A 15,387-nucleotide genomic window follows, 5' to 3' on the forward strand; every position below is an offset into this window, starting at 1 on the left:
TTACAGGCATGAGGCACTGTGCGCAGCTTTATTTTCAAGATACTGAAAATAATACAGGTTAAGTATCCCTAATCCAAGAAATCCAAAATCCCTCTGGTCCCAGACATTTTATATAAGGGATTCTCAAGCTGTATTAAGTATCCTTTATTTCACATCCTCGTGTTTAATAAAGAAAACACTCAAATGTTAAATCCCTAGCATTATTTTCTTGGCAACGAAATTTCCTAGTCTGCTGAATATGATAATGTCTTTCTTTCTTTTCCCCCCCTAGAGCATTCCGCGGTAAACACCTCTCTTTTGTAGTTCGATTTCCAAACCAGGGCAGACAGGTTGATGACTTGGAGGTATGGTCTCATACAAATGATACAATTGGTTCAGTACGACGATGTATTCTCAATCGTATTAAAGCCAACGTAGCCCATACAAAAATTGAGCTCTTTGTGGGCGGTGAGCTGATAGATCCTGCAGATGATAGAAAGTTGATTGGACAATTAAACTTAAAAGATAAATCGGTATGTATGTATGTATAGTTAAGAAATTTTTCAATGAAATCAAACCTGAGACTGTCGTTTAATCAGTAAATACTAATTGAGCATTTGTTATGTTTGAGGCTCAGTGTTAAGGTTATAGCATTAAAATGTAGCATGTAGTCTTTTGGATTTTTTGTTGGTATATCACTAAGTTTTGTGTTCTGTGTATTTTTCCTTGTTTTTGTTATTAACATAGTGTATCATTTTCAGCTTATTACAGCCAAACTTACACAAATAAGTTCCAATATGCCTTCAAGCCCTGATAGCTCTTCTGATTCTTCTACTGGATCTCCTGGAAACCATGGTAATCATTACAGTGATGGTCCCAATCCAGAAGTGGAAAGCTGTTTGCCTGGAGTGGTGAGTAGATACAGTTTTGAACTACTGTATGTAAGGCATGCTAGGGTCTTTGAGAATAAAGTATATAGGGTGGTTCGTTCTTTTATGGCAGAACTTACAGTTTAATGAAACACAATAACAAATAACTCTACAGTTAACCACCAACTTCAGAATGGAGCCCTCTAAAAGGTAATTGTAACACAGTTGGAATTTAAAACATAATTCCAACTGTGTCCCAAATCCTGCAGATGATCCCGTGGAACCATGTATACAAAAAGTTAGCCTTTCATATACTTGGGTTTTGCTTCCTGGAAATAATGAACTTTCTATCCACATTTGGTTGGGAAAAAATCTGCATATAAGTGGATCTGTGAAGTTCAAACTTGTGTTGTTCAAGAGTCATCTGTATCACTTTTTAAAATTTATACCACAAAATGGATCATTTTTTTAGAACTATTTATAAGCTGGGCTTGGTGGCCCACACCTGTAATTCCACTTCCTCAGGAGGCTGTGAGGCAGGAGGATTGCCTGAGCTCAGGAGTTCTAGGCTGCAGTGAGCTCTGATTGTGCCATTATCCTCTAGCCTGGTTAACAGAGTGAGACCCATCTCTAAACATATAAATAAATGAAAACAAGAACTATGTTGGAAAACACCTGTAATCTTTATCAGATTGTCAGTAACATATCTTATATCACAAAGAAACAATGACTCCTCCCTTTTTTTTTTTTCTTTTTTTTTTTTTTGAGACGGAGTTTTTGCTCTTGTTACCCAGGCTGGAGTGCAATGGCGCGATCTCGGCTCACCGCAACCTCCGCCTCCCGGGTTCAGGCAATTCTCCTGCCTCAGCCTCCTGAGTAGCTGGGATTACAGGCACGCGCCACCATGCCCAGCTGATTTTTTGTATTTTTAGTAGAGACGGGGTTTCACCATGTTGACCAGGCTGGTCTCGATCTCTTGACCTTGTGATCCACCTGCCTCGGCCTCCCAAAGTGCTGGGATTACAGGCTTGAGCCACCGCGCCCGGCAGACTCCTCCCTTTTTTAAGCTCTCCTTTCGCCCCTCCCCACATAAATTTTAATGGTTACAATAATAGCAGCCACTCCAGTGTCAGGAGGATTTGGCTCCCTGTAACAGTTGGATTAAGAATTTGGTAGTGGGCATGGCAGCCTTTTGTTATGTCCACAGAGTCTAAATTGTATGTATGAGAGAAATGGTTTAATAGGAGCTATCACAAAAAAATGACTGGAAGTGACTTGGATGAGATACTCAGTCTGCACTATTAAGGATTTGTAAGGATTAAAAGATGGAAAAGTCAGATTATTTCAAAGAGTAGAAATGGCATAAGTGAAAATATAGGGATTAACACACAGAAACTTACTTGGGGGGGACTTTCTTAATGGGAGTAAATAATTTACAGTTAATTATTTTGTGTATTTTCTAGATAATGTCACTGCATCCCAGATACATCTCTTTTCTTTGGCAAGTTGCAGACTTAGGTAGCAGCCTAAATATGCCACCCCTTAGAGATGGAGCAAGAGTACTTATGAAACTTATGCCGCCAGGTAAGAATTTTTAATTAGATGATCAAGTACTTGCTGGACAAAAAGGAGTATATTAGCAAATTCTGTTTCTAAGTGGACCATGGTTTTTGGTAAAGACTACATCAAGAGTTGACAAATGACAGCCCACAAGCCACATCCAGCCCACGACTTGTTTTTGTACATCCCAAGAGCTATATTTTTAAGTGGCTACCAAAAAAAAAAAATCCTGAAGAGTAATATTTTGTGATACGTGAAAATTATATGAATTTTAAATTTTAGTGTCCGTGATCAAAACCAGCCTCATTTGTTTATATTCTGTCTACATGACTGCTTTTGTCTTAAAACAGCACAGCTCAGGAGTTGTGACAGAGGCCTTATGGCCCACAAGCCCAAACTACTTGAGTTCCCTGGCCCTTTACAGAAAATTTGCCTGTGCCTAGGCTATAATATGGGTCATGTGTCATCTGCAGCATTGTTCCTTTTTTATTCCTTAGAAACAACCACTTTCAACTTTTTGCTTTTATTTTTGTGTATATATTTACCATTATGTCTGGAGTGTCCTCATATAGCTCCTTCTTTGTTACTTAAAGCTATATACTGATTTTCTACTGTGCAGATAAAAACTTAACTGTTACATGCCCCGACATCCTCCCAGTATTTGCTTAAATCCAGATGCAACATTTAAGTTTCCAAGATTGTGTGAAATATAGATTACTGATAACTTTTATCCTGGATTTAATAATTTCCCTTTTGTTTTCTGTTCTGTACACCTATCACTTACTCTTCCCACATACTTTCTAATAATCTTCCACCACATTTTCTATTGTTATATACATTATATGATTCATTGGCTCCACTATTGTCCTAGGACTCTCCTTCTCCTCTGGTTGTTCTTTGCTATACAACCATTGTTTTGGGACTCTAGTTTCTAAAACTTTCCTGTGTCAGATCCTAGTTCACTGGCTCCTATGTCTTAGGCCATGCTTAAGGAGCTCTCATTTTGTTAAAGTACATCCTCCTGTAGTTTGGAAGGGCATATGGAAGGTAGATGGGGTTTTTTTTTTTTCTTTCTTTCTTTCTTTCTTTTTTTTTGGAGACATTTTTTATCTGAATGTAGACAAACTGTCAAATTTGATTAGTGGTTTGGGTATAGAATCCTAGGTTTGAAAATGTATTCCTTCTAGCTGGTGACATTCCTGATGAGAAGACCAGAGTTCTCTTGGTTTGTTTTCCTTTGCATGTGACCTTGGTCTCTGGAATTTTTGGTTTTATCCTTACATTTTATTTTTTCCTTCCCCACCCACCCCAGGTGTCCCTTATCCTTACATTTTGAAATACTATGATGTGCCTTAGAGTTAGGTCTGTTTTGTGATGCATCATCTTTGTATTCTTTGATAGTTTTCTCACCAGCATTTTGCATTTTCTTTGTCTTTGAAATGTCTGAGTGTGATGGTGAATCTACTAGATCTGATTTTATCTTTTCTCTCTTCCTTTCTTCTCTCTTTTCTCTTTAATCATATTCCATCTTTGGGGTGGCTTCTTTAACTTTTTCCAGCTGTTTTGTTGGCTTTTCCCCTCCAGATATTCTAGTGTTAAAATGTCAGGACCTTTCTCCTAGTTATACTTTTCCATACATAGGATTTTATTTTTCACTAACATTCTTGTGTTTCTAATGTATGGGTGTTCCTTTAAAACCTACCGTTTGGCAAAATTATGCACTAAAAATGGTAGGGCTTATGGGGGAAAAGTAGAGTTTGGGCAGATCATTCAGGCCTGTACAACCTAAAAATTTTCTTAATGTGTTTTTTGAAAATATTTACAATCTTACGGAAAAATTAGAAGTATAATTTAAGAACATTTGAGAATAATTTGCTGGTTTTTGTAGTCCCATTACCACCAAATACTTTCCCTACAAACAGGAATATTTGTCTATATAAGCAAAATTCAGCCATCTATACCAGGAAGTTAATGTCAATTCATTACTGCCCTATTCAATGTTTTCAGTAATCTCCTTCACGGCAAAAAGATACAGTTCAAAATCAAATATAGTCAGCCCTCTATGTCCATGGGTTGTGCGTCTATGGATTGAACCAACTGTGGATCAAAAATGTTTCGGGGAGAAAACGTTGTTCAGAGTTCCAAAAAGCAAAACTTGAATTTGCCACATGCTGAGTACTGTGTTGAATCCACATGAATGAAGCTATGTGTAGGCATTGTATTAGGTGTTACAAGTACAGTTAGGCACTGGATAATGATGTGACAGACTACATATACAATGTTGGTCTCATAAAACAATACCATATTTTTATTGTACCTTTTCTATGTTTAAATACACAAATAGTTACCGTTGTGTTATAATTGTGTATAGTATTCAGTACAGTAACATACTTGTATGGTTTTTGTAGTCCCATTACCACCTGGTTTTTGTAGCCTAGGAGTAATAGGCTATACCATATATAACCTAGATGTATTGTAGGCTTTGTCATCTAGATCTGTTGTAAACACACACTGATGTTCACACAATGATGAAATTGCTTAATGATGCATTTCTCAGAACATACACAACACATGAATGTAATCTGGAGATGATTTAAAGTGTACAGGAAGGAGTGCATAGGTCATATTCAAATTCCACATATTTTTATGTAAGGTACTTGAGCATCCCTGGATTTTGGTATTGGGAGGGTGGATCCTAGAACCACCCCCCCCCCACCCCCAGTGGATACTGGGGAATAACTGTATTGCATTCAGTTAATTAATCTCTTTAGTTTCCTTCTGAAACAGTTCCTCATACTGTCTTTGGCCTTCATGACCTTGATCTTAAAGATTGCAGACGAGTTAATTATAGAATATCCTTCAGTCTAGATTTGTCTGTTTTATCATGATTAGATTCAGGTTATGCATCTGTGGCAGAAATACCATAGAAGCAATGCTCTGTTCTTCTCAATGCATCTCATCAGATAGTGTGTAATTTCAGTTTTTCCTGTTACTGATGATGATTATTGTGATCACTTGAGTTTTTTCCTTGCTTCTCCACTGTAAAATTACCCTTCCCTTGGAAAGGATTTTGGGCCAGGCGTAGTGCCTCATGCCTGTAATCCCATCACTTGTGAGGCTGAGGTGGGCAGATCACCTGAGGCCAGGAGTTCAAGACCAGCCTGGCCAACATGGCAAAACCCCATCTCTACTAAAAAAGACAAAAATTAGCTGGGCATCGTAGCATGCACCTGTAATCCCAGCTACTCAGGAGGCTGAGGCTGGAGAATCACTTGAACCTGGGAGGCAGAGGTTGCAGTGAGCCAAGGTCATGTCAGTGCACTCCAGCCTGAGCAACAGTGAGATTCCGTCTCAAAAATAAAGTATTTTGTGCAAAGGTACTTTGAAACTGTTTATACTGTTCCTCATTAGGCTTTTCGTTTTTCATTCATTCATTTTTATCTGTATGAAATTTTGGTCAAGAGGTTATATAATCTGTTGCTATCATTTATCTTGACGCTAAAATGATCTCTAATTTGGCCAGTGGGAGTCCTTTCAGGCTGTTCTTTGTTACTTTCATATATTTCCATTATTCTTTCAGCACTTGTATCCTTTTTGACTTAAGATGTTTCAGGATAGGCCAGGTATAATGTCTCACACCTATAATCCTAACATTTTGGGAGGACGAGGCAGGAGGATCCCTGGAGCTCAGGCATTTGTGACCAGCCTGGGCAGCATAGTCAGACCTCATCTCTATTAAAAATTAGCCGGGTGTGGTGATGCACACCTTTAGTCCCAGCTACTTGGAAGACTGAGGTAGGAGGATCACTTGAGCGTGAGAGATGGAGACTGCGTTGAGCTATATGATAATGCCACTGCACTGCAGCCTGGACAACAGAACAAGACCTTCAAGACCTTGTCTCCAAAAAAAAAAAAAAAAAAAAAAAGAAGGAAGAAGAAGTAGTTCCAGATTAACATCTTAAACTCTCTCTGCCAGAGTCCTGGAATTGGCTGTTTCTCCAAGGAGCCCTGGTTGGTTTATTTTCCTGAAGAATGGTATTTAGAAACCAAGATCTGGACATTTATTGCACTCATTGCTATTGATGTGTTGTTTCTCCCCAGCTCTCTTAGCAGTTAGAACTAAGGAACGTATGTATGTGCGTCTACATTTAAGTCTATATTACTATATATACATACACATAAATGTATGTGTGTATGTATGTTTTTACAAAACCATGGGGTCACACAACTTCCTCTCATTCCAGCCTATTACAGTTTCATTCTAGTTTTCTCCCTCTCCATATTTGTAACTCTCTTTTGTTTTTGTTTTTTGTGATGGAGTCTCACTCTGTCATCCAGACTGGGGTGCAGTGACGCAATCTTGACTCACTGCAGCCTCTGCCTCCCGGGTTCAAGGAATTCTCCTGCCTCAGCCTCCCAGTAGCTGGGATTACAGGCATGAGCCACTGTACCCGGCCAACTCTCAAACTCCTTTTTCTGACAGTGAAAAACCTGGCTTCTGTTATCCTTTCACTTATTTTCCTATTTAATCAGTTATGTCCAGCATGCACGCAGGCACACACATGCCTTTCTTTGAATGCAGAAGGACTCTGTCTCTGAATGTTGGGTCTCCACTCCAGGGGCACACTCGTCACGCTGCTTTGAGTTAAATCTTTATGCTGAGCTCTACCCGCTTGTTGGGCTTCCTCCTTCTCCTTCGTGGTCTCTAATTCCCAACATAGGATTACCTTTAAAACTTGCACACAGTTTAATCAGAGCACTAATGAGATAATAATTAGTATCCTCGGAGATAACTTGGACAGCCCAGGCAAGTACTTCAGTGTGGCTGAAGGTTTCCTCAGGAGATTGTAAAAAGACACAAACCAATACAGAGGAAATGCTGACTTGACATTGCCGAGATATGATGCAGAAGAGTGGAGCTCTGAGATAGATGGGCTACCGTTAAGATAGGCACAGGGGGAAGTAAAACCTGCCAAGGTCCATGAAAGTCTAGTTTAGGTGTGTACCTCCCAGGATGACCCCTTGATGCAAATATTCACTTTAAATTTTCCTTTAAAAAGAAGCAGGCTTCTACCTATACACAGCTGTCAAGCTGAGGGGGCTTTTTGCTTTGCTCATTTTTATTTTTTGTTGAGGATTAACAGTTCTACTATTCTGGCTACTGTTGCCTTGGAGAAATCACATATGGCTTCCCCATTTTACTGACATCATTATATTTGCCAATCGAATGTGAGCTAATTGGGGTTATAGAAACATGTGCTATGGCATAGCAGACTGTAATTAATTCTCTCTAGGCTATTACTGATGAATATTATGTTTTCTTTTTCCAGCATCATCTTTTACTGACCCTGAAGTTAGTTTGTTTGTTTCTTTCTTTCTTTTTTTTTTTTTTAACAAAACTAGGTTTTTATATTAAAATAATTTCAAACTATTTACAAAGAATACAAAGAGCTCCCAAATTCAGTAAGTAACAGTTTGCTGTAGTTATGGCATTATGTGTTTTTTTTGTTGTTGTTTTTAAACCTTTGGAGAACAAGTTGTAGACAATCATCTTTTTGTCTTCTGAAAACAAGGACATTCTTACTTACATTAACATAGTATTTATTCAAAATTAAAAAAGCAGAATACAATAATATCATCTAATCTACAGACCATTTTCACATTTTGACATTTTCCCCAGTAATGGACTTTATAACAATGTTTTCTGGTCGAGGATCTAATCAAGGTTCATACATTGAATAATTATTTGGTATCTTTTTTTAGTTGACTTTAATCTGGAATCGTTCCTCAGTCTTCATCTTTTGTGACTTTGTTTGTTTGTTTTTTTTTTTTTTTTTTTTTTTTTTTTTTTTTGAGACGGAGTTTCGCTCTTGTTACCCAGGCTGGAGTGCAATGGCGCGATCTCGGCTCACCGCAACCTCCGCCTCCTGGGCTCAGGCAATTCTCCTGCCTCAGCCTCCTAAGTAGCTGGGATTACAGGCACGCACCACCATGCCCAGCTAACTTTTTGTATTTTTAGTAGAGACGGGGTTTCACCTTGTTGACCAGGATGGTCTCGATCTCTCGACCTCGTGATCCACCCGCCTCGGCCTCCCAAAGTGCTGGGATTACAGGCTTGAGCCACCGCGCCCGGCCGTGACTTTGTTTTTTAATAGCACAGGTCAGTTGTCAGTTGTAGTGCTAAATGTGTCTCATTGGATTTTATCTGTTCTGATGATTATATGGAGGTTGTACATTTGACAGAATACTGCTTGTATGTTGATGTGTCTAAGCATCACATTGAGAGACACATGTCACTGTGTCTTTAGTTGGTGACATTAACCCAGATCAGTCTATATTACTATATATAGTTGATACCTGCCAGATTTCTCCTCTAAAGTTTTTTTTCTTGTGTAGGGAGATGCTTTGAGACTTTGTAACTATCTTTTCCTCATCAAACATTTGTTTTATCATCTATTGTGATTATTGCCTAAATGTTTTTACTATGATGGTTGCAAAGTGATAATTTTGTTTTAACTTTGTCATCCTTTTTACATTTATTAGTTGATATTCTACCATACAGGTAGTGCTTCGTTTTTTCCCCTTTATGTTGTTATATATTATTACTCTTATAGATTTATTTTTATTCATTGGGTTATAACTGTTATAATTGTTATTTCTTTTGATACTCAGTTGTCCTAGATATGGTCAATGGAAGCCCATATAGGTTAGACCCAGTGTCTTTTTTTATATAACCTCAATTTTTTAAGATACTTTATTACTTTCTGGTATGAGAAGATGTTTAAAGCCCATCTATAGTATTTCCTTTGCCCTGGCTCTGGAATCTGCCATTTTTCCTCTTAGTGAGAGAAAAGGTATTTAGAAATCAAAATTTGAGGGCTAAAGGGATAAGTCTTTTTTTTTTTTTTTTTTTTTTTTTTTGGAGACAGAGTTTTTGCTCTGTTGCCCATGCTGGAGGGCCGTGGTGTGATCTTGGCTCACTGCAACCTCTGCCTCCTGGATTCAAGCGATTCTCCTGCCTCAGCCTCCCAAGTAGCTGTGATTACAGGCACCCACCACCTTGCCCGGCTAATTTTTGTATTTTTAGCAGAGATGAGGTTTCTCCATGTTGGCCAGGTTGGTTTTAAACTCGACCTCAGGTGATCCACCTACCTTGGCCTCCCAAAGTGCTAGGATTACAGGCGTGAGCCACTGCGCCCAGCAATGTCATCCTTATTTCGTTTTAATTGTGGTAAGGTGATATCTCATTGTGGTTTGGATTTGCATGTCCTTAATGATTAGTTATGTTGATTGTGTTCTCATGTACATGTTGGCCATTTGGATGTCATCTTTTTTTTTTTTTTTTTGAGATGGAGTCTCACTCTGTCCCCAGGCTGTAGTGTAGTGGCATGATCTCAGCTCACTGCAACCTCTGCCTCCCAGGTTCAAGTGATTCTCCTGCCTCAGCCTCCTGAGCAGCTGGGACTACAGGCGTGTGCCACCACACCCAGCTATTTTTTGTGTGTTTTAGTAGAGACGGGGTTTCACCATGTTGGCCAGGATGGTCTTGATCTTCCGACCTCTTGATCCGCCCCCCTTAGCGTCCAAAAATGCTGAGATTACAGGCATGAGCCACCGCACCTGGACTGGATGTCTTTTGTGAAAATATCTATTCAAGTCTTTTGCCCATTTTAAAAATTGGATTTTTTTAATTTTTTGCTGTTGAGTTCCTTATATATTGTGGATATTAACCCCTTGTCAGATGCGTAGTTTGCAAATATTTTCTCCCATTCTATAGATTTGTCTTTTTGTGGTCTTACTTCCTTAGTTGGGTAGCTTTTTAGTTTAATGTAATTTCATTTGTCTATTTTTGTGTTTGTTGCCAGTGCTTTTGAGGTCTTATCCAAAAAGTCCTTGCCCATACTAATTGCATGAAACATTTCCCTGTGTTTTGCTTCTAGTAGTTTTATAGTTTCTGGTCTTACATTGAAGTTTTTAACCCATCTTGAGTTGATTTTTACATGTGATGAATAATAAGGGTCTAGTTTCATTTTTCTGCGTATGGGTATTCGGTTTTCGCAGCACCATTTTTATTCAAGAGATTGCCTTTTCTCCCCCAATGTGTGTTCTTGGCACCTTTGTTGAAATCAGTTGGTTCTGATTATGTGGATTTATTTCTGGGTTCTCTAGTCTGTTCAATTGATCTGTGTCTATTTTTGTGTCAATACCATGCTGTTTGTGTTACTATTGCCTTGTAGTAAATTTTGAAGTCAAGTAGTATAATGCCTTAAAGCTGTGTTCTTTTTGCTCAAGATTGCTTCGGCTATTTGGAGTCTTTAGTAGTTCTATATGAATTTTAGGAGTGTTTTATATTTATTTTTTGTTGCTGTTGTTTTACCTTGCAGATTCAGCTCAAATGACATTTTTTTCTGTTTCTGTGAAGAAGATAATTGGTATTTTAATAGCGATTGGATTCAGTCTGTAGATTGCTTTGGGTAATATGGGCATGTTAACAACATTCGTTACACCTCCCTCAGATTTAGGAAGTTGGGGAAACAGGCAGTCTCTTGAATAAAATGGTGTTGCAAAAACTGAATATCCACATGCAGAGAAATGAAACTAGACCCTTATTATTCATCGTATGTAAAAATCGAATATTTTTCCATTTATTCATGTCCTGTTTTTCTTTCTTTCATCAGCTTTTTTGTAATGATCTTTTGCTTCCTTGCCTAAATTTATTTCTAGGTATTGTGAGTAAGATTGCGTTCTTGATTTCTCTTTTAGATAGTTTGCTACGGGCATATAGAAACACTACTGAGTTTCGTATGTTGATTTTTGTATCCTGCAGTTAATTAACCACAGGTTCACGCTTGTACAAGTTCAACTTCCTAGTTGTCCCCATTTCATATTTGTATCTCTACAGCAATGAGAAATCTGTTTCCCCAACTTCCTAAATCTGAGGGAGTTGGAAATGCTTCTTAGTCTTCAGCCTCTCTGTCTTTTTAGGGCTTTGAATCATCTGTGCCTTCTCAAGTGTTTGTTGTTTTCATACCGTTACCTTTTTCAGATTTAGTGGGGCACTAATTTATAGGCATCCTCTTCTCCTTGCCTTCATAAGCACTTCTTGGTTCAGCTAAACCAATCTCCATCTTCACTATGCCTTAAGTAATTTGTTGACAGCTGTTTAATGTGTTGCTTCCTCTTCTGTTTTTAATGTTCTTTTGAGTTTCTGTATTTTTATATTCATTAATTCTCATTTTAGTGGGATTTAGGGGCGAAGTACTGATAAATATAGTTAAGTATACCATATTTAGTTGACACACAATTTTTAAAAGCTATCTTCTGCTTTTATTACCTCCATTTTCTAAATTAAACATCTCATTGGGACTTGGCTTTGCAATTATCATGGGACAGAAGCAGTTCACATTAGATTTTTAGCTAAGTCTTCTCTCAAAGATTTTTTTATTTTATTCTTGTCTGTTACAGTGTTTAGAATTTACATGGTTTTATTTGCTAATATTTCAGTAATAGTCCTTGAATTGCTTTACTGCACATTCAACCTTCACAACATGCTGTAAAAATGGAAACCTACCACCGAATCCTTGAGCTTGTGATTGGCAATTAATGCCACCAGATGGCATGCATGAGCTTGTGTCAGACCGTTAGGAAACTTGAAGCAGGTGCTTTTTCATATTTTATATACCATACTACCTAAATTTGAAACAGCCAGCTTTTGAAAAAGCTAGTAATGGTTGTATTACAGCAGAAAAGTCATAGGCTTTGGACTCCAATGGACTTGTGTATAAATCCTGCTTCTAATTGCTACTCTATGGCCTTAAACCTAAGTTTCATAGTTTATTAGATCTTCCTTATCCCTAGAACTGGGATAATAACGTTTTTGTATAATTGCAGGGATTAAATGAGGCAATGTATGGAACACCCCTAGCCTAGTGACTGGCACTTAGTATTCAGTAAACATTAACCCACTCTCTGTCACCATGTTTTAGACACATAAACTCTTGAATAAGAAAGGAAATAGGAGCCCTAAGAATAAGAAGTAGTTAGAAATTCTATTTCTGGCTATAGTAACTAGCTATGTAACATTTGGGTGATCATTTAGTATTTGTGCACTTTTGGATGTATTTTAAATGCATGGGAAAGATAGAATCAGTAGCTTTTTCCCCAGTCATTAACTACTCTTCTGTTCATTCTGAATCTTTGCCTGAAGCCAAGTACCCTTGTTGTGATGTGCCATTAAACTTAAAACTTCTGCAGTCCTCTCTGTATCTAATACAGTTTTTTGTAAAAGTCTGTGGTAAGTTCTTAGCACTGATAAACTGCATACCATCCCTATAAGGAAATTTTTAATTTTATCTGTATTTTAAAGATGGAGAAACTGAGGCACAGATAGTTAATTCACCTGGGACACATAGCTTAAATGCCATTTCTTCTTCCTTCCTTTCTTTCTTTCTTTCTGTCTTTTCTCTTCCCTTTCCCTTTCCCTTTCCTTTCCTCCTCCTCTTTTCCTCACTCTGTCGCCCAGGCTGGAGTGCGGTGGAGTGATCTTGGCTCACTGCAGCCTCCACCTCCCGGGTTAAAGCGATTATTCTGCCGCAGCCTCTTGAGTAGCTGGGACTAACAGGTGCATGCCGCCACACCCAGCTAAATTCTGTTTTTTTAGTAGAGACGGGGTTTCACCATATTGGTCAGGCTGTTCTTGAACTCCTGACCTTGTGATCCGCCCGCCTCAGCCTCCCAAAGTGCTGGGAATACAGGCATGAGCCACTGTGCCCGGCACATTTCTTTTTTTTTCTTTTTTTTTTTAAACAGAGAGGGCCTTACTGTGTCATGATCAGTGCAGTGGCATGATCCTAGCTTACTGTAACCTCAAACTCCTAGCCTCAAGTGAGGCTCCTGCCTAGGAGTAGCTAGGACTAACAGGTGCACAACACCACACCTGGCTTGCTCATTTTTTTTTTGGGGGGGAAAAAGAGTCTTGCTCTTGTCGCCCAGGCTGCGGTGCAGTGGTGCATTCTTGGCTCACTGCAGCCTTTGCCTACTGGGTTCAGGTGATTCTTCTGCCTCAGCTACCCGAGTAGCTGGGACTACAGACAGACACCACTAAGCCCAGCTAATTTTTGTATTTTTAGTTGAGATGGAGTTTCACATGTTGGTCAGGCTGGTCTTGAACTCCTGACCTCAAGTGATCCGCCCACCTTGGCCTCCCAAAGTGCTGGAATTACAGGCATGAGCCACTGCGTCTGGCCCACACCTGGCTTATTTTGAAAAATTTTTTGTAGTGATGGAGGTCTTGCTGTGTTATGCAGGCTGGTCTTGACATGCTGGGCGCCAGCAGTCCTCTCACCTTGACCTCCCAAAGCTTAGGTGTCTTTTCAAAAGACTAGAAAGAAATAAAGTCGTAATGAACTCTGGATTACAGATTATGACTGGCTTAAATTTTTCTGTCTTTCGTTTTTAATAAAATGAACATGTATATAATCAGGGAACTAAAATAATTTAGGTTGACAAATGTGAGAGCTGGAATGGCCACTGAGTGTTACTTTGATTCAGATCTCTCAAATAAGTAAACTATAATTCAGCACCATTAAGTGATTTGCTTAGTTTACCACTTCTGGCCGGGTCACGCTGGTAATCTCAACACTTTGGGAAGCCAAGGTGGGAGGATCACTTGAACCCCTGAAGTTTGAGATAAGCCTGGGCAACATGGCATAACCCTGTCTCTACCAAAAAAAAAAATGCAAAGGGAGGTTGAGGCTGTGGTCATGCCACAGCACTTCATCCTGGGTGACAGAGTGAGACCCTATCTCAAAAAAAAAAAAAAAGAACTACTACTTCCTTTTCTTGAACTCTTTTTTTTTTCTCCTACTCCCTTTTGCCTCCATCCTTCACTCGGAATATTTTTAAGCCAAGCAAGATACTGTCAGATACAGTGGTTAAACATGAATTGGTTTGCTTTTAGGAGTAATTGGGCATTATATGTCAAGTCTTGAGCATTATATTTAAGTTCTTCATGCCATTTGCAGGGTTTTTCCCCATGCCATTTGCATGGGGAAAATTATAAAAATTCAGTTGCTAGATTCTTTGGTGTTTAAAAAGGTCGGGGGAGGCAAAAACCTGAATGCCCAATAATAGGTATTAAACTGGTAAAATAACATGGTCATTTTAGTAATCAGATAAAATGATAAAGATGAATAGTCAATGACATGAGAAGATATACATAAATATTTTAAAAATTTAATATTTTAATTGGTTATATATGTTGCTATCCCTTCAGAATAGAGAGAAGTGATAATTTCAACACAAATTGAAAAATGCATAAGATACTGGCTGCTCTTTCTAGGCCTGTAAAAATTCATTTACCCAAAGAAAATCATAGTAATTTTTCATCATTTTTCTTTTCTTTAAAAGAAGCTTTTACTTTAAAATTTTTCTCTTTTTTTTCTTTTAGATTCTCCTTTCGCCAGGAACTCATACTTAAAAATTTTTTTTTTTAATTATTTATCAAGTGGTTTTTTTATTCATAGGACAGTTACCTTAGAAATAAGCCGATCATCAAAATACTTTCCAGGGTTGATTGACTATTAATAAAGTTCGAGTATTTGGTAGCTAATGCTTAATTGCATTTTGGGATTATCTTATGCGTACCTCCCCCCCCAACTGCACCTCTTCACCATAATTTTTTTTTTTTAATTATTCTTTAAGTTCTGGGGTACAGGTGCAGATCCTGCAAGATTGTTAAAATAGGTATACACATGCCATGGTGGTTTGCTGCATCCATCCCCCTGTCATCTACATTAGGCATTTCTCCTAATGCTATCCCTCCCCAATTCCTCCACCCCCGGCTCTCCCTCCCCTAGCCCCCCCACCTCCCAATAGGCCCCGGTGTGTGATGTTTCCCTCCCTATGTCCCTGTGTTCTCATTGTTCAACACCCACTTATGAGTGAGAACATGGCGGTCTTCACCATAATTTAAAATAAA

General features: G+C 38.5%; 1 protein-coding gene across 6 annotated transcripts in view; it reads left to right on the forward strand.

Annotated features, from left to right (window-relative positions):
* The window catches only part of USP9X (ubiquitin specific peptidase 9 X-linked), a 153,585-nt gene that overhangs the window by 83,950 nt on the left and 54,248 nt on the right, over positions 1-15,387 (forward strand). For all 6 annotated transcript variants that reach the window (XM_074392152.1, XM_074392155.1, XM_074392154.1 and 3 more), the window contains 3 exons: positions 272-512; positions 741-890; positions 2,312-2,432. In XM_074392152.1, the coding sequence (XP_074248253.1) occupies positions 272-512; positions 741-890; positions 2,312-2,432 (512 nt within the window). The remainder of the gene's footprint in view (positions 1-271; positions 513-740; positions 891-2,311; positions 2,433-15,387) is intronic.

Source organism: Saimiri boliviensis, chromosome X (assembly GCF_048565385.1).
Source record: "Saimiri boliviensis isolate mSaiBol1 chromosome X, mSaiBol1.pri, whole genome shotgun sequence".
Classification (NCBI taxonomy): Eukaryota; Metazoa; Chordata; class Mammalia; order Primates; family Cebidae; genus Saimiri; species Saimiri boliviensis.